The sequence below is a fragment of the Suricata suricatta genome, chromosome X (genome assembly GCF_006229205.1).
Source record: "Suricata suricatta isolate VVHF042 chromosome X, meerkat_22Aug2017_6uvM2_HiC, whole genome shotgun sequence".
Taxonomy (NCBI): Eukaryota; Metazoa; Chordata; class Mammalia; order Carnivora; family Herpestidae; genus Suricata; species Suricata suricatta.
In genome coordinates this window covers 106,374,045-106,394,266 of record NC_043717.1, presented here as the reverse complement: position 1 = coordinate 106,394,266, position 20,222 = coordinate 106,374,045, and the positions used below count along the sequence as shown (strand labels likewise).

At 43.3% G+C, this 20,222-nt stretch overlaps 1 protein-coding gene across 1 annotated transcript in view; it reads right to left on the bottom strand.

Moving 5' to 3' along the window:
- AFF2 (AF4/FMR2 family member 2) overlaps positions 1–20,222 on the bottom strand; it is a 307,058-nt gene that overhangs the window by 128,109 nt on the left and 158,727 nt on the right. Inside the window, exons 4-6 of the mRNA XM_029930698.1 lie at positions 17,224–17,310; positions 11,665–11,701; positions 11,335–11,386 (exon numbers count right to left, since the gene is read on the bottom strand). Coding sequence (XP_029786558.1) covers positions 11,335–11,386; positions 11,665–11,701; positions 17,224–17,310 — 176 coding nt within the window. The remainder of the gene's footprint in view (positions 1–11,334; positions 11,387–11,664; positions 11,702–17,223; positions 17,311–20,222) is intronic.

The window sequence follows — 20,222 nt, the reverse complement described above, 5'->3', positions numbered from 1 at the left end:
CCAAGGAAACAGAAGCATCAGGAATGATTTGCTCAGGCAAGGGAATAGAGTGTTTATTTCACAGAACAGTGGGGGCGAGTCCATGAAATTTTATTCATATGTTTTCTTATTCAGACGAATCCCCGTATGCATACATATAAAAAAAGGAGGAGGGAATCCAGAAAAGGATTCTTTTCTATCTGATTAGAATATTGCCAACACGCTTGTTATGATATTTCAGAAGTTGTTCTTCAAATACCTGTGAACCAAGTGGTTCACAACTATGACTCAGGAAGGAAGCCCACTGGGGATTTTACAGAAGGTGAGAGGCTATCCTGGGAATGAGGGGGACAGCGCGTCTTTGGTCAGGCTCTGGTCCTCTGCTGTCCTCTCCACTATGTCTGAGGAGGTATTGCATTTCCCAAAACAACCGACTTCAGATGGATTCTGGGATAGGTGATTCCATGGGCAGGTAGGAAGGCCAGCGTTCAGGGATCTCTTATCGGAATCAGCCAGACCTGGGTTCTAAGACATGACCCCATAGTCATTGGCTGTGAAAACATGGCTTCAGTTCAGGAGCCTCAGTTCCTCCCATGTAAGAGGTGGATAACAGCAGCGCCTGCCTCTCCCCGCCAGGTGACTGTTCAATTAGCTAGTAGATATCAACACTCAGCACAGCGCCTGGCACTTAATAAGTCCCAGCTTTTATTTTTAGAAACAATCGCAGAATTAAAAGTACAACCGTGGCTTCGATATGATGCCGTGGTGAGCTCCGAGAAGGGGAAGAATGTGCCTAGCACCAAAAGCATGTGCGTTGAAGACACTTCAGTCATTTGCCGTTTTTATCCTCAGGTGCTAGGGTAGGTGGGCCAACAGAGGAAAGGTTCCATGGAGAGGTGGTGCTCCAACTCGGAACCTCTGGACAACTCGGAACCGAGTGCAAAGCTCCTCAAGTGGCTAAAGATTGCAGTGTAGTGCAAATGACATGGAGCCAGAGCACTCAGTAATGATGACAGTACTAAGCGTGAGCATGATTAATAACAATACTTAACATCTACCGAGAACTTCTGATGTACCAAATGCTATGATCAACACATCAATTGCTTAGCCCTGTGATGTAGGTGCTATTACTGTCCCCATTTTACAGATGAGGAAAACTGAGTCACAGAGAGGTTGAGCAACTTGCCCCAGATCACATGACTAAACAATGGTGGAGCTGGGATTCGAACCCAGGCAATCTGGCTCCAGAGCCTGTCCACTTCAATCTCTACGTTACATTGCTTTCCGTGACACAACTGTACACAGACACACCCACACATGTATTTATATTTCTTAGGATACCACCTCTTCAAAGTGGATTGAGGAATAGAAGAATAAAATATATCAAAATGGTTCGTAGTAATTGAAAGTAACTGACACCTTCTAGATCCTTCCTGCTTTCTGGATCTTTTTACCTACCATTCACTTGATGATGTGGGCTCTTGAGCAATCATTCCTTAATAGGGTGGTTTTTAACCTCCACATTTTTGGAAGTTTTCCATATTTTTTCCTGTGGTTCATTTCAAGTTTCAAGGATGCCCGACTTTTAATCCAGGAATAAAGGTCAAGGCAGATCACAGTTTCAGGTTCACTGGAATCTCAGAAGAGAGCACTCCCCAAAAAGCATGAAGATAAAGGGCTGACCTCACCCCAGATTGCATGCTCTAAGACCGTGAGGTCATAGAAAGGGTATGCGATTTGCGGGGAAAGTTTGTAATTTTTCTACAAACTCTCAAACTATCACTAAATTGGATAAATGATACCTTGGGTGTGAGTAGGTGGGTGGGAAAATGCACTCAGTCTTGTCAACGTGGTGAAACGTTCAGGAATGTGCTGGGCATCGCTAATCTAACCAGGGGGAGGCGCGGTACACACGGTGATTGATTTTGGGTCAAGTGCTGTCAGCATTGGGAATTGATCCTTTGATTCAAACCACATTGGTATCACACTTCTGAGATGTAATGGCAGATATTAGCCAACAGAGCACTCAACTAGGACTCAAGAAGTCTGGGACTGAGTCTTGCAACACTGTAAGTTGTATGAGCCTCGGCACCGCACTTACGCCACCCGAGTGGTACTTGCCGGACTCCAATTGTGGGGAGAGAAGTAATGCAAACAACTGCCTGCAGTCTGCTCCATGAGCTCATCCAACAGCAGAATCTAAGTAATTAGCGATTCCTCATTTTCTATCTGATGAAGCAAAGGCTCGAGGAAGCACCAAGTGACGTCATGAAATCACGTGCCAAGTGAGAGAGAACCAGGATTTGAACTTCCCATCTCCCGGCTCCCAGGATTGAGTAAGAGACCAAATGTAACAAATGTAACTATATGTGTACAAATGCAAAGCGTCATGGGACTAGAAAGCATTATGATTAGCAGTGTTAATTGCCTCTATACTTAACAGTTAATGATTGGAGGGGCGCCTGGGTGGCTCAGCTGATTAAGTGTCCAATTCTTGGTTTTAGCTCAGGTCTTAGCTCAGGTCATGATCTCACAGTTCATGAGTTCAAGTCCCATCTGGGGTTCTGTGCTGACAATACAGAGCCTGCTTGGGATTTTCTCTCTCTCTCTCTCTCTCTCTCTCTCTCTCTCTCTCTCTCTCTCTCTCTCTGCCTCTGACCTTCCCCTGCTCATGCTCACTCGCTCGCTCTCTCTGTCCCAAAATATATAAATAAGCTTCAAAAAAGGAAAAAAGCAATTAAGGACTGTTCAACTGAAATGTGATCCAGGTATGGCAGTGCTGCTATAAGAAATTCAAGTCTGAGTCTCATAATCTAAGAATCCTGGAGAGAAATTCTAGCTCTTTCAGTAACTAGGTCTGTGATCTTGTGCAAACCATTCACCTGCTAAGAGGAAATCTCCTTCTCTGTTAGTCAGCTTACTCTTACACAGGGGTTGGAAATGAAAGGTGGTTTGTGGCTGTAGCAGAGAAAGGGCACAGGGTCCCTTGGGACACCAGGCAGGCCCGATGCTCGGCATTAGCTCTAGCAGTGGCTGGGCAGCCGTGGCCATTCAGGGTGAGAACCTTCAGAGGACACACCTGGGAATGGTGACAATAACAGCAGTAGCAGCAATAGTGACAACATAGCAAGGTGCCTAGAGGTGGGGGTTAGAATTACTCAAGCAGTGTTTCTGTGTGGTTTCTATGCTTCCTTTCTCACTTTACTACATGTTATATAAAACTGATTTCAGAGACACCTAGAAAAACCCTTTCAGCTTCCAGAGATCTTAGATAATTTCTAGATATTATGAGTACTGGGGCTTTTTTGGGGGGGTAGGGGGTGGGATTTTCCTCTTGAAAATCTAGAAATACTTCACATTGTTACAATATTGAGATGTGAATCTGGGACTTTAAGAAGTGGGCAACCTATGCAGAAATGAGGTTAGTCCTAAAACTGAGCAACAGAGGTGGCAGAAGTATAGGCTGGCTGGTGTGCCAATCACTACCGTGACACCACCCCCCCCTGCCCCACCTCATCTCCTTCACTGCGCTCTCAGGCACTGTGGAACTTGGAACAAAGGGCCGTATTAAGGTTGCACTGGTAGGTACTGGGTGCCAAGATCCCGGGGAGTAACAAAGAAAATACACCGTGTTCAGCTGGGTGTATAAGGCATAGTGTCCCTCCATCCCTCTGTGCCCATCTTGGCAGCATCTTTGGAGACGTCAATCAAATAGCTTGGAGACCACTTCCTGTTTGGGTCCTCATTATTGAAGTGGATGGATGAATCACAGAGAAAGGCATTTGTTGGATTTTTCAACTTCCGAGAGCTGCTAAAAGCCCTTCCACTTTCCCAACGCATGGGGCGCGCAGTGTTGGTAGAATACTATAGATGCTTGCAAGCATAACGTTCCTGATAAAGAGCAGACCATTTAAACAGAACGTTCCTGATAATGAGCAGACCATTTAAACAGAACGTTCCTGATAATGAGCAGACCATTTAAACAGAACATTCCTGATAATGTAATTGTGGCAAAGGATCTGGCTGCTTGTGAAATGCGCGATAGGATGGGAAAGCAGAATGAACATGGTTTAGAAGTGGTGTGGATGTTCCTTCTCAGCTACTCCCGTCTCAGCCGGGTTGGTTGGTTTGTCTCTTTTTAATTTCTGGGAATGGTCGAGGGGCTTGTGTACTCTGTTGCTCTCGCCTCTTCCCCTGGAAGATCTGTCAGCACTCTGGTTGATGCACTCCTGCCCTGCAGCCATCTGGGGACAAGTCAGCAAGTTGTACTGGGCACGCGGAACTCTGGCTTCCAGTCCCAGCTCCCCCATTTCTAGCTGAGAGACTTTGGGCAAGTATCTTCCCCGAGCTCAGCTTGTTTTCTTTCCACCTGTGGCTATGTAGCGGGATTGACGTGCCACTTACGTGACGCTAATGCATTGCGTGAAAGTCTTTATGATAATCAATCACGGTGCGTGGGAAAGGAGCCCCGGTGGTAGCATTTTACAATCCAGTAACTGAAAAAAGGGTGTGCATATGTGTGTGTGCATCTCCTTAGATTGGACAGCATTAGAGGGACCTGACATTCCATGATACAGAGCATGTGGTGCGTGTGTGTGTGTGATCACAACATTATGTTCAATTACATAGCTGGAATTATTTTCACTTTGGTCTCTTGCTTATTAATCAGTGCCTTCCAAGCAGCATTACCTCTTTCCCTCCCAGTTACCGTTTAAAACATCAAGGAGAGCTTGGAAATAAGCCACTGGTTGATCATACTGGGAATATATATTTTAATTATTCCACTATGAGGACATAAAGCAATGTTTCAGTTATCAATCAAGTTGGTGACCATGAAGGATGATGTCTGAACCATTCATGAAAACAGACTTAAATATCAGTAGTCTTCTTTTGGCTTTAATGGGAAAAATAGAGATTTCTGGAAAGAGATGCTCTTCCAGCCACGAGTCACAGAAATCAACTTTACGGGGATTTGACGTGGTAGTATAAGTCCCTTACAGGCACAGATCCATCTGCCTTTCTGAAGGAAGCATCTTCCAGGCACATTGGCATGATTGGGCTGTAGGCCCTGAGCTGAGGACAGACCCATACTTGCCTACACAATGCCCACGTCCACTTGGGCAGTGTATTCGAGACCTGACTCAGTGATAGTATTAAGATCGAATACTCTCCCTGATGTAAACCGACCTGACAAGGATCATTCTGGCATGCAGTGGCAGTTGGTCCAGTTTGGCCTAATGCCTGGGCAAGATCACAACTGACTGGAAGTCAGTAGGGACGTCTCCCAAGTATCTATGGGATGGCTTTAGTGTAGGTTAAGGGCATGTGCTCTGAAGTCTGTCTTGTTCTGGCTTTGTTATTTTGACTCTGTGGGCAACTCACTCGATGCCTCTGGGTTTTGGTTTCTGCCTCTGTGGAATATAATGAGGTGCCTGCCATAGGCTTGTTACAAAGGGACCAAGTGGCCAGCACATAGTGGGCACTCCGTTGATTCGGGTTAGTTGAAGTATTGGTGTCATCACTGTGACTCTAACCTTTGCTAACCTGGGAGGTCCTTGAGGGAAGAGTGTGTGGTGTTTCATCCTGAATGTACCACAGAGCTCCACCCAGAGCTCTACTCACTAGGGCTTAAAGCATTTTTGTTGAAAGGCAATGAAAGCTTGAATGAGTGAATAAATATGGCTGCAAATCAGGTAGAAAAAAAGATACTTGACTTTTGCCTGAGAGAAAGAGAAAGACAGGTTTGTCTCTAATTACAGATTCTCACAATCCACCAAAAGCAAACGAATCTTGGGCACACAAACAACACAAAAATCAACTCTGATCTTTCGAGATTTATGCTACCTGAGCACAAAAAACATCCATGTGTTGAGCTTTTGTCGGGAAAGTGGAAACCCGGAGCTCCCGCTGAAAGAGCCCCTGCTCGCAGTCTTGGCGCCTGTCAAGTACAAGCATCTTCAGTGCTTGTCCCAGCGAACATTCCAAACGCCAATATTGCTTGTTGTCACATTAGCCAATATACAGTCCTCAAAATAAAATCCTCTTGATGTCTGATTACACTTAAGGACCTCATGCTGATTCATTTCAAACTGTGAATTACCTTTAATTCACAGCTTGAACAAGCTGCCAAATTTGGTTTTCTCTGCTCCCAGGTGGCTCTCCCTGATGTGGTGGAGAACGTCCAAAAAAATATTAAGTCCTTAGGAAAAGTTGGCAAGCTCTGAGATGCAGGGCATACAAGACAGGTTCAAAGCAAGAGTTGGCATACATGTCAGTCTGAAAACTGGAAAGGCTGGAACTCATCGAGATTACCCATTTATCAGGAGAGTTCAGTTGGGCTCTTGTAAGCCGCAAACTGATCATCGACATTCCCAAATCCCAAGTACCAAGTCACATACTCTAAGTAAGAGTTCATCTGATTAAGAAAATCACAGTCCTTTTTCACCTGTCTCATTACACAGTCACTTTGCTACCAGAATTTTATCTAAAAAGCAGACCAAACATCTACTTAGAAAAGAGTATATGAAATTACTAGGGAAGATGTGCTCCACAGTAAGCCCGGCCATTCTCAAATCTCAAATCTCATTCTCAAAACAAACATTTTCTTTTGTTTTAACTTTATTTATTTTGAGAGAGAGGATGCACCAGCAGACTCTGCACTGTCGGCACGGACCCCGATGCGGTGCTCAAACTCACAAACCATGCATGAGATCATGACCTGACCCAAAACCAAGAGTCAGATGCCTAGCTGACAGGACCACCCAGGTGCCCCAAAACAACATTTTCAATGAGAAAAATTTAGCTAGGATGGGCAGGGTGGTGAATGTGAGGGCTTTTCTTGGTTTATTTTTGGTTAAAAATTTTTTTAAGTCACCTAAGAAATAATGTAATGCTTGTTAGTGGTTATAATAAACTGGAAAAGATTCTAATAATCTTTCCATTCACTCTTCCTAACACAAAAAGAAGACAAGAAATAATGCTTTATTGGAGCACCTGAATGACTCAGTAGGTCAAGTGTCTGACTTCGGTTCAGGTCATGATCTCACGGTTCATGAGTTGGAGACCCGCATTGGGCTCTGTGCTGACAGCTTGGAGCCTGGAGCCTGCCTTGGATTCTGTGTCTCCTCTCTCTTTGTCCCTCCCCTGCTTGTGCTCTGTCACTCTCTGTGTCTCAAAAATGAATAAACGTTAAAAAATTAAAAAAAAAGAAAGGATCAATTTGACCACGTTTTGCTATAATTTATTGTGGGACTCCTTCCCACTAACGTCAGCTGTACAAGTCTTCCAGGTTCAAAATGCCCAATGTGGTGTCCCAAATCCCTGAGCTCATGAGAGTACACGATGATGGGCACTCTGGTGGGAGTATGAGGCCTACATTCAGGCTCTCTTGCTAAGGAATGGTGTCATCCACTTGGCCCTCTGTGCACTCACAGCCAGCGTGTGCATTCAAGGTAAGTGTGCAAGATCAGTCTGTCTTCATGCTGGACTGCGCACACTTCACGAGGAGGGACTGTATTTTAGCTTTGGTTTTCTCAGCTATACCATGGAAATAATTTGGAGCCCCTCCAATTATGGCTGGCTGGCAAGCACAGTAAGGTGATACGTGTAAGAACACTTAGCATGGGCCCTAGGACCTGGCCCGGTGCTCACACTCAACAGCACAATGATTACTGCCATAGACCTCTGCCCTTCCTGTGATGGTGTAATTCCTCTTCCTCCTAACTAGTGCTACACTCAAGGACTTGTTCATGTGGTGTACATGGCCATCACCCACAGATAAACTGAGACTGGCCACAACTAGTCTGTGTCCGCAACACCTTTTCTCAGGTCTCTAGGTCCATGGCTGGGAGGTTTTAAAACCTGTCGCTAACACTACAAGTAAAAGAACTGGTTTTATGGCAAGGAAAGAACAGCATTTTGGCCACATCTGCCTTCCTATTGGGCTTTTATGAAAACTTCCAGGCATTCAAGACAGCATGGCTTAAAACACAGGAGCTGCTTAATTAAAAGGGGGTCTGGACAGTTTCCAGCTGGACAGGGTCCAGATGCTAACAACCAAGTATAACAAAGGCACCGGACACTTGGAGCTTCTATCTTCTAAACAGTACTCACAGAATTAGCTGATGTCAAGGACTGACTAGATGGACACCCTTGAGCTCATGGATGCTGTCTGAAACTGCCTCTCAGGACAATTGAATACATCTTACCTGTTCCTATGTAGGATGGCTCATAAAAGATCAACAAGGTCAAGTATTTTTATAAAGCCACTGTACAAGGACAAGGAATTGACAAGATGTTATAAACTAGATGAAGCATTCCAACTCGCAATGAAAATCCAAATTCTTTGGGTTTGGTTTCAGTTTTCTTCTCCATCAGTCCTTAATGACTTCATTAAGAAACTAGAAGGTAACATACTGTCCAATGTTTATATTCAATCCCTGAATCTCGTAATTGAAATAAATGGATCCTTCAGAGGCAGACTGGACATGGTATTACTGCACAAATACACAACTCTAGAGCCCTGAGAAATACAACTTGACCTTCACACATCCATGCCCCACCCTTTTTTGGAGAGAGACCTTTTTTGGAAAGAGGCTAGAAACTCCACTGGATTTAGAAGACTTGGGTGAAACCTGTTTCCATTGTTTGGTAATCTTTCCTACATAAATTATTGAAGGTGAAAGGTAAAGTCATTTTCATGTTGTTAAGTCTAATTACTAAAGAGTATAACTTGTTCAAAAAATATAACTGGTTCACATTTGAATTCTGACAAATGTTTGCATGTGTACCTTTACACATATATGTGTAGCTCATTAATTTGCTTAATTTCCCTTAAGGAGCTCAATCTGTATACTCTGAAATAAAAATACATGCCCCCCATGATTCACACTCATATCCTCTGAATCCTAGGTCAGTGCTTCCCTTCCCCCAGTACTCTATAACTACCATGAACAGAGATGAAAACTCAGGTCTTGGGGCTCCCCAAGGCTAATGCTCTTGCCTCGATGGGCAGAGAGAGTTCTAGCCAGAGCAGGCAGAATGTCATCTCCTGGATGGACATCCTGTAAAAAGCACTGTTTGTCAATCAAATCTACCGAGTGAGGAAAAGACCCAGTTTTCCAAAAGCCAGTCAGACAGCTGGGGTCAGGCCCAGAGAGAGCAGTGACTGTCATGAACACAGAGGGAGCCTGCTAGTTCCCAGGTTGCATTCGGACATACTAGGATCAGTGTTCTTGAACCTGCTACCAATGCATGCTCTCCTTACAAACAATACAGGCCCAAATGGAAGATCTACATTTCTTCAACTGGGGAAAAGAAGGCCAGATGAGGAACACTAATAAAGTATCCCAGTAATTAAGGGATTCTGCCTATAAGACTCCCCTCTCTCTTACTGCAGTAGGTTGCGGGTGCGTGTCCAGGACATTCGTTGACCTCGGGAAGGAATCTCTCCTGCAACAGGGCCAACTGACGGGTTGTTTCCCACCAAACTCAGGCTACCAGCAGTTTGTCGACATACAGAATGCTCTTAGTTGCCTAGGATTACCCTGCCCCATGGAAAATCCTAGACCCTGGCTTGAAAATCACACAGTAGTCAAATATGGGAGAGTGATAGTATTGGCTAAGCAGATAACCATTTGGAAGCTAAAAACAAAAATAATTATTATACCTCTATCTGTCCTTTGTTAAACCTATACCCTACCATAAAGAAGCAAACTCATTCCAGCCAAAGTCTGTTGGACAATGCTCAGTCTTTAGATCAGCAGCCAAAAAGAGAGTGGCTCTTTCAGGAAATGAACTCTGTGTCTTCTAGTTTTATCGATGCTTCCTATAGAGAACCTTAGTCCTACTGAATTACACAGTATATCCCTGTGCTATGAAGTGCCATTTTCTGGAAATGCAGCCTCTAACTATAAATCACAATTGACGAGTTTATTTCTGTTAGTTACAAACTATTGAAATATTGAATTTTATGGTCTGTATGGAAATCAGCATATTTCACAGCAGGAGCCTAATACTCTTGCTTTAGGAGTAAGATCATTTTACAGTGGGAAAAATGTTTTTTTTATTTTCTCATGTTTGGAAACATGGGTTGATTCCCTAACTGCTTGTGCACAGTCACACGTGCATGCATGCGCGCGTGTGTGTGTGTGTGTGTATGAATTTTAATGACATTTTAATGGGAGAAAGGTAAGGTAGGAGAATAAGATCTATTGTTTACTGGAATGACAAGGGAAAGGGCAAGTCAAAAAGCTATGAATGGAAACACTGAAATGAACAATAACAAAGATGATTTTGATTTGTGTTTCCATATAATTTAGTCTTTAATTCAGGAATAGGTTTTATTTTCCCCTTTTCTTATTTTTTCTCACTTCTTTAAATGAGAATTCTTGGTTGCTGAAATTGAACTTTGAATTAGAAGGCGCAGATAAGGCCAGAAAACCAAATAAGAACACTGGCGATGGGGTCACGGCTTTGGGAACTTTGCTGTCAAATAGAAACAGGAACACGGACATGCCATTGACTTCTGCAGAGCTTTGGTCTACGTGGGGAGTCATTCCCAGTTGTTTTATGCAATTATTCGTGATCTTCCAAAAGGTGAGCAATTCACTTCAAGTGTGCCATTAGACCACTTGAACGTCATAAATTATTTCATTTTGAAAATTTTCAAGTAGGTGACTATTACTCACATAGAAAAGTCGAGTTTCATTTTCTATTATTAGGAATGAAAGAAGTTGTGAGAGAAATACTCTCTTGATACGTTCTTGGACAAATGGGTATTACAAAATCTACAATAATTAATCTGAGGAAATTGGTTTCTCCATACCCCTCCTTCAGTTAACATTAATAAGAAATGAAGATGGTGCTGAGTGAATCATAGGGCCCTGGCTTCTGAACTTCAACCCAGCGCCATGTAATCTCTTATTTGATCTCTTCCAGGCTGTCCTTGTTTGCCTTTAGCATACAGTCCCCAGATGACCTGCAAACATGGTTGCCAAGACATGTCCTTTCTCCATCTTAGTCAGGGTGTCAGAATATTGTGTCTAATGATGTCTGCGGCTGAAGTTACATAATGTTCAAACAACCAGTCAAGAATCATAGTTGATTTCATATTCCAGGTACTAGTCCAACCTGTATTTACATCATTACAGAGTCTAATGGTGATCTCATTCACTTTTACTGTCACTCGCTTATTATGGAATCTCATTCTCCTCTCTAACTGAACTCCAAATTATTAGGAGTCAAGGTTCTTATTGTCAAGGAGCAGGACAGAGAACAAGATTCGCCCAGCACCGAGGCACCATTCCCTTACCAGATGCCCCCGCAGAAGCCTGTTTTGGAAACCAAAGTACTTACGACTCGAGCGGTACTGACTTTGTAGATGCTCTGGTGGTCGGGTCACTCCACTCTGAAAAGAAAGGCACCACAATTACTATCCGTGTTTCCCACTGTCAAATGATCAGTCTCGATGCAACTGGTCTTCACACATGCAGCCTTCCAGTTATATGTTTTCACAGCATCCCACCACCAATAACACATGAATAAAATAAAGGGGTCAATGGGATGAATCACAGGATGACTCTTTTTGCTATTGTTAATCCATGTTTTAATGATATTAAATGAAAGGGGGAGGGGGAAAGGCCGTGAATGTTTGGATTGAGAAGAATTATTTTTTAAAACACCTACTTTGTAAGGCGAATCCTGGGGTCAGATGTTGGGATTCCTACAAGGAAGAACACACATAATATAGATATTAGTTAAATGATACAAAGGGAACAAGAGATAGGACTTGGCTAATGTTTGCACAAAGAAACCGCTGTTAACAATTCCAGTAATTAGGCTTCTGTCTGGAGCTCTATTCGAAGAGTAAAGAGTTGCTAGTTGAACCTGCTGCAACATGACCATAACCGCCATTTCATCAGAACTATAAGTAAGAACGGTGTCTATTTGGAAATGTGCACAACATGGGAACAAATGATCCACATGTGTGAGATTCAAGTATTTAATTTCTCATGTAGCCAGGCCATGATGTCTCTAAGGAAGTAAAGGGGCCCCGGTTCAAACAAACAATCATGGTTTTTGGAGAAGCGTAAACAAGGCCATAATTAATAGATTTGCTCAGTTGCTCCTTTTTATAGTAACCACTCCAATATTCTACCTTTGCTGTGATACATGTGTAATAGACGGGTCTCATTTTCACAAGAGAAGGGTTCTTCACACCTCTTTACAAATTTGGGTTCTTAAGACTTCATTACAAATTTGGTGAAGTATAGGAAGCAATCTGAAATAGGTTAGTGGAGCACATTATTTAGAGGGATTTGAATTTGACTTGAAAGTCTTCCTGCACACAATTCATTCACTGTTTGTGAAGAACACAGATGTAGACACAGCGGGCTTTTGGGGAGCACAGCACACCTGTGTGGGGCCTGACGAAACTTAAAGGCTGAGGCACGCAATGATATATGGGAGAGAATCCTGACTCCAAGACAAGAGCCTCAAAAGGGAGACCATGAATTCAAGTAAATACAAGAATCAGTTAGTCAATCACTGCCTTGAGTAATCCACTTCTTCAGCTGAATCTTGCCACCCTACAGAAGAAAAATAGAATCACGGTATCATTTGTCTTTAAGAAAAGCAATCAAGAACAGTAACACTGTGCTTTCACAGAAAGTGAGTTCTGCTACCTATTTAGCATGATTCTGTTGCCCAGGAGACTTCACTTCCAGCAAGATCTCTACTCCGTAAGACTACGATAAACTCCACAAGAAATGGAAAAGGCCTCTCAACTAAAGAGCTATCACAAAGCTCATGCAGATTGCTGCTCAAAGGTTTCCCCGCCCCCACTCAATAGAGAATTGATTTTTGATGGAAAACTCTAACAAGCTTGGCCATTTGATTCCTACTCATTAGCAAATCCTAGATGGCGAGGAAGAGGAAACAGGACTAGAGGCACAGCCACTGGGAACACGGAGACATGAGAAACGACAGTGCAAGGGGCCAGAGAGTGACACAGCAAAGTCAGAACTTAAAAAGCACAAGAGTCTACGGCCATTTAATATAGAGGCAAGCATTCCTGCCCATCTTAATAGCTCCCGAGGGCATAATTTACAGCACAGTGCAGTACTACAGCATAGTTCAATAGCCAGTGCTCATCGTAATGTCTCAGTTATCGAGAAAGACTAAAGCATGTTCAGGATAATTTTTATAAGAAGTCAGAAAAATATTAATTACACCTCAGAAAGATTAGTATTACATGATTCCTATGGAAGGGTAGCCTTTAGTTATCCAAGAATTTCAATAATCTACAATACCTCATTTCCCAGTGGTTAACCATTTGTATGTCTTCAACTATATACCAATATTTCTACCTTTTATTTTTTTTTAAAGGGATTTCATCACGATCGTATGAGGAAGATTGGGCTTATATATCCTTAGGAATTGAATAACAAATTAGAAAGTCAAGTAAATCAAATACTTGATCAGAGAGTGAAACATGTAGCCAGTCATTGTACCAGGCCCAGAAATCTGGACTGAAGTTTTAAACTTCATCCAAGAATTCAGGACTTTAGACCGGTGCCATCAGTTGTTCAAAGCATCACAGCAGTGATTCATGAAACGAATTCGAGGGTTATGTTATTTACTGAATTTGAGTCATTGGAGTTACATATTCTTGATACCACTTTTAATGTTAAGCTGGGTAACCCTTTTTAAAACCAGAATTCCAAAAAAATGAAACACCTCTGGATATTATCCTAGTTACTGTACAAACACACAACCCTGATTGGAAATAGCTTCATGCAATAATTGTTGATGCACATAATCTAACATTTTGAAAATGCCTGATTTCAATCTGTGAATTTCGTTCATAGACATGTCATACAAGTAATTTTAGTAATAGAGGATAACGACGCCAAATTGTGTTCACAAAGTTCTGTGAGGCTATTTTAAATAACAGCCTTGATAATCCTACAATGAGATGCTCCCATAGGATCTAGATTCTAGAGCAGGGATTGGCCAACTTTTCCTATAACGGGACGGAGACTAAATATTTTAAGCTTTGGGGGGCATGTAGCCTCTGTCATAATATTCAACTCTGCCGTTGTAACGTGACAGCAGTCATAGCTAATACATAAATGAATTAGCGTGGTTGGATTCCAAGAAAGCTTGGGTTACAGACACTGAAATTTGAATTCATATCACCCATGTTATTTCACATAATTCATATAGCTCCTAATACTCATAACAATATTTACATTCTTTTCCTTTTGAAAATCCTAACTGTTTAAAAAATCTAAAAGCCAGCTTCTGTCTGGAGTTTGATTCCCCCATGAAGCCTTGACTGAACGTCCCCTGAGGACGCTATTAGTTCCCTCACTTCTGCTTAGCACGGTATTCCCTTCCTTGTCAGTTTTTCCATTCTCTATGAGAAAACATGGCACCTTCGATTTGGGATGGATAAGTAAAGTTAAGTAAGTTGGGAATTTTCAACGGTGTCTGCTTTTGTAAGTTTGTAGAATCACTGACTCTGACCCAAAAAATCCAATGGGAAGATATAGTGTGCCCGTGCACACACACCTCCTCACAGATGGTACAGATGGGGAAACTGAGGCTCAGAAGAACTTGAATGGGACCACCTAGCCAGCAATTGGCAGAGTCACGATTAAAAGCAGTCATGTCAGGGCTCTTGGGTGGCTCAGTCGATTAAGCGTTCGGCTTCAGCTCGGGACATGATCTCAAGGCTGGTCGGTTTGAGCCCCATGTTGGACTCTGTGCTGACAGCTAGCTCAGAGCCTGGAGCTGCCTCAGATTCTGTGTCTCCCTCTCTCTCTCTGAACCTCCCCTGCTCATGCTCTCTCTCTGTCTCTCTCAAAAACAAAACAAAACATTAAAACAAAAATTTAAAAAGCAGTCATGTCTGCAGCTCCAAAGGCTGCACAAGCTCCGCCACGAATGTACGAGATGGATGCTTCCTGGGAGGGTGGTATCACCTTGTTCCAGTGCAAGCACTGAGAAAAGGGGGCTCACCCAAGTCACGTGTTTTTACTGTATATGTCCCCATTTTGGAAGATGGAATTTGAACCAAGCCATATGTAAATATGTCTGATAAACACATCGCCGGAACACCTGAAACTAAAGCCTGGTTCCCTGCTGGACTAGCGGGGTCCTTTGGGGCACATTACTTTACTCTGTGTCTCAGATTCCTCCTCTATGAATTAGGGAGAGTCAAAGCACCAATCTCTTAGGGTTGCAGCGAGGATTGAACCATTTGCTAGATATTATGTGCTTAGAACACAGAGAGGCACGTCGTGGCATTATGTTGCTGATGCCATTACTGATATTTAAAATGTAGTTTTCTTTCAAACCAACATTTTGGCAGGAACCAAGGGAAACAAAAGAGTGAGTGTGTAGGCATCCTGGTCTCACCATTTTAACCCAGTCGCTTCTACCTTTATCATGGGGTCGATGGAAGCACAGATAATTGGCAGAAAATGCAAATTGTGCCTGATTCCAAATTGTGCACTTACTACAAAAGCCCATTTAAACAACCGGTTCTATTGTATACACTGGTAAATGTCAAAATCGCAACTTGCGCAAATTATCTCTAAAATTGGAGAACGCAGCTGAAAACACTACAATTGCTGTATAAGTGTCAGATTCAGTGCCTGAAACGGCTCAGCTGATCCCTTGCCTAGGATGCCAGGGAGGCGGACGCCAGCCCGGGGTGGTGTAAGCAGGGGCAGTGGGCAGGCATACAGGAGGGAATGACACACCGGACACGGACACAGAGGATTGCTGCTCACTTACTTCTGACCCCTTGCAAAGGTAGGAGGGGACAACTGAATGCAGTTAAGGCCGATGTTATTGTGGATCTCATGGCCCTAAAAACTGAAGGATCTGGCTGGGTTTCTCCTTCTACAAATAAAGTCTACACTTCTTGGCTGGCACTTGAGGTCTTTCATAGACATGCACTTGCTGGCCAGGGGCTCATCTTTCTCCGCCCTCCCGTCACATGACTCTGAGCCAGCTCCGTGACACCACACCAGCGTGGATCGCACCGCGACCCCTCACCTCACCGTGTCTTTGCCGTCCTGTTCTTCTGCATGGAGTGTTCTTCTCTGGGCCCTTTTCTGCCCCTCAAAGTTGTGAGCACCCTGCAAATGCCACCAGCTCTGTGAGCACTTCCTCCACATCCAGGGACTGCTAGATCCTTCTCTGAACCTTTTACTCTCGATGAATACATTTTCTACATTGTTGTGTCATTTAGCTCAAAATCTGTAGAGGGCTCTTCTTCATCCCTAACTTTAAGTCTGTTGTATGTCCTCAGAAAACGGTTTCTGAATAAATGGATGGATGGATGAATGGATGTTTAATTGGACGGAAGGAAGGACAGGAGAAAGACATTCCTTTTTCTTTTAAAGTGTGTTATTAGAATAGCCATGGTTATTTAGGCATTTTAGAAACTGATGGTGAGAGAAAATTCTCACTGGGAGCAAATGAGGGGAAAAAATGAAACATTTGACAATGGAACTGTAAAAGAAATTTTGTCAATATGATGTGTTGGTGTGTAAAGATCTGTGTGCTTGTGTGCAAGGACTGGAAGGTGATATACAAAATTGAAAATCGATCCATTAGAGTGAAGAGTATAGGTTTTTTCATTTAAAAAGTCTTGGATGGGGACGGCTGAGTGGCTCTGTTGGTTGAGCATCTGATTTTGGCTCAGGTCATGATTTCACAGTTTGTGGGTTCGAGCCCCACACTGGGCTCTGTGCTGACAGCTCCGAGCCTGGAGCCTGCTTTGGATTCTGTATCTACCTCTCTCTCTGCCCACCCCCACTTCTGTGTGTGTGTTGTGTGTGTGTGTATGTATGTATGTGTGTGTGTGCACGCGCTCTCTCTCTCTAAGTAAATATTAAAATTTTTTTAAAGTCTTGGATGTTGCTGCTCTATCATTTGTTTGGTTTTCTTAAGAGATGAGTTCCCGCTTCTAACTCCTCAGGTCTGGACACAGTAAGGAGCACGGTGGCCGTGCTGTAGGTAGCGTGCTACGCATGCCAGTGTCTGGGGATATATGCTCCGGAAGACTCTCGGTAAAAACAGGATTTTTACTAACACCCCAAGGGGCAAGAGGAAGCCTTGATTTTATGACCCCAGAACACCAAGGCCATTTTTATTTTGAAGACTCCAATGGGAAAACCAGTACAATTAAACTAGATAAAGGAAAAGGGAGGAAGGAAGAGAATTGACCTGTCCTGGGATGGAAAGTGTATTCTTCTCAGAGTTTCCAGAAGTATGCATGGCAGTGAGAGGAACAGGCCAGGAATGGGTCATCTCCTGGTGAGGAAAAACAAAGCAACTTTATTTTGGGGCATTGAGAAAATCAAACACCTTCTTGTCACTCAATATAGCAAGGCCCTTTATAAATACTTACTGACTTAGTTGCCCTAATTGTTTTCAGGGGAACTTAACTTCATTCACTCCATTCCCCTGGCCCACACTGCTGTTGGAAGGCAACCTGTGACACACAGGGCCATCCAACATCCACCTGCACAGCACCAGTGACAGGGAGCTCACTCATGCTGGAAGCAGCCGGTCCCGCATTGACACAGCCTGACCATACTATTCTTCCTGGTTGTGAGCCAAATGCCTGTCTCCCAGGAGCTTCTGCCTATGGATGGTACTTTGGAACTGCACCGAACACGTCCCCTCTTCCTTTCCACGACAAGCCTTCAGCTGTTGGAAGACAGCAGCTCTGTCCCCTGGTGTTGCCATTTCTCTAGTCTAAGATATTTGCCGCGTGTTTGTTCATTCATTGGGAACCCTCAACTTTTCTTCTAATGCTTGAGTTCTGCATTCTGTCAACTATCTTAGGTGCTCCCAGGAAGGACTCCTGATGGCCTGGGGCTCTTCTAACTCGTGGTATCATGGATCAGGTGTGATCTGCAGCTCAAGGGAGGGCAGCACTGTCACCACCCGCATTCTGGAAACTCCGATACTCATTTCTCTGGGCGTAGCCTAACAGTGACAAGATTGGGCACATGCCGTTGCTTTTCCCATGCAAAGAAGAGGCAGCCGAGAATTCTTTCTCATTCATAGAGAAGGTTACTATGAGATTGGTGGCACCATTCCACCCAGCTGTACACACAATGTGTCTGTGAGTCCAAGTCTCAAAAGTAGGAGGAGCCCCTTGGGCTCCTGATCTCCGTTATCAGCAGGGGCACCTTCTCAATTCCTTCAAGCACTCAGTTTGAAGAGAGTCGCTGTTCAAATCTTACTGGAATCTTAGGGCTCATGGCCAACATGCTTCACCCAAAGAGTAAGGATAATTAAATCACATGCTCAATATCTTGGCACCAGAGATGACAAAGTTTGGGAAGCAGGAGGGTGCTAGCATGTGTCGTATTCATCAGACATTTTCGTATATAAACATCCAAAATAAAAATCAATGCAATAGTGGAAAGAAAGGAGAGCTTTGGGGAGGAGGAGAGAGGATCAAAGTTTATGAAAGGTCTTCTTTAATGAGTCAGTTACATAATACTTTTCCCCAATCTTTATGGGTAACATAATTAGTCGTTTCAAAGGTAATATTAATAAGAACTCTCAGGTAGCACTAAAACGTGTTTTTTTCCTTCCTATAATTACCGAGTTCAAAAAGAGTCTTTGATGTATGAAGAGCGGTAATGCAAGGAGATACTTCACAGATTCATTCACAGTGCGCCACTGAAGCCGAATTTGTAAGTATGATTCAGACAAGGGCTGACACAGATTGGATTCTACCTAGCACTATTTAACAGGAGGCGCTAAGGACATTAAAAATGCATACAAGATTTAGAGGGGATGCTTAACCTACTTAAGGGAGAGACTATTTTCAAGTGGTTTTGAGTTGTGCATTTATATGTAGTTGATCACGTTTGTGACAAATGCTGTTTATGCATTCATCAAAACTGGCCCGAAGTAACTCTATGTGACAGCAGTTTAAAGGGGAATTCTAGTTACTGAATGAGTTCTTTTAAATTTTAGATGGCTTTTTTTTTTCTGATTAAGGGTGGTCTTCTCCAAAATTAGTTCCATTTACAAGACATAGGTCCTAATTTGGCCGGAGCTAACCAAGGGGAAGTGAGCCCAACCTGGAACAAGAGGAGTTGTCTCTTATCAGCAACTGGGGAGCGTGTCTCAATCAGTGAGGGGCTTAGTTACTTATATCTCTTTCCCCCGCTGGCCTTAGAGGTGTGCCTCTGGGCTTATTAAAAGGTGCTTCATACACCTGGAAGGATGAACTCCCTTCTCAAAGGTGTACCTTCTCCCACAGGTCATCTGAATTTACTCCGTGGCTGAGTAAATCCGATTCTGGATTATACCGAATTACCCACAGAGCGCACCACCCTGCTGGCCAATCCACACAGAACTGCAAATACTTTTGCATTTTCAATGACAATTGATTCTCTGCATTTGAAATGTGAGATTTCATGAAAGGCAAGCCGATTCCATGTTACCACTGATGCATTTGATTAAGGTAGGGAAGATGCAGTTGAAAGGAATAGAAATTCCTGAAAGCATATCTTCAGCAAGGAACCTTGGAGTAAGCTGTTTCACTTCTCAAAATGAGCTAGACCTGTAAGGGGTGGAGAGCTCACAGCAGAACTTCCATTGTCATCCTTTTCATTCACGCTCGAAGGATATTAATCTATTTTTATGTTCTTGCTATTCCCAAGATAAGAACACCCGTGCATCCTTCTCCAACTACACTAAGTCGGCCTATTCATCAGGTAGGGATGAGCACCTGCTCCACAGTGTTGCCAAGGCTTTTACAACAGCTCCAGTGCCGAGCACCCATGCTTACCACCAAGTGTCACACCTCCATTAACAACAAAAATCTCTCTCTCTCACACACACACACACACACACACACTCACACACAGACGCACATGCGTGCGTAACTGCCCTATGACTTCTTTATCCCTGGGCTCCTTTGATCCTGATTAAGAAAGAAATAAAGCAGTGACTCATCTTCCCACTGGGCAGTGGAAAGTTAATGCCGGGGACCCCAAAGCACACACTCTTTCCACGACATCAGGTAGGATGACTAACATGGTTAATGGAGAAAGGCCTAAGTCAGTAATGATGTTGTATCTTTCAGTATTGGACAAAGAATAGGTTTCACAGGCAATAGAGCATTCTAGGTAATTTCTAACAATGGGGCAGATGCTTAAATTAATGTGATCGGAAGACTTGAAAGTCAAACCCTC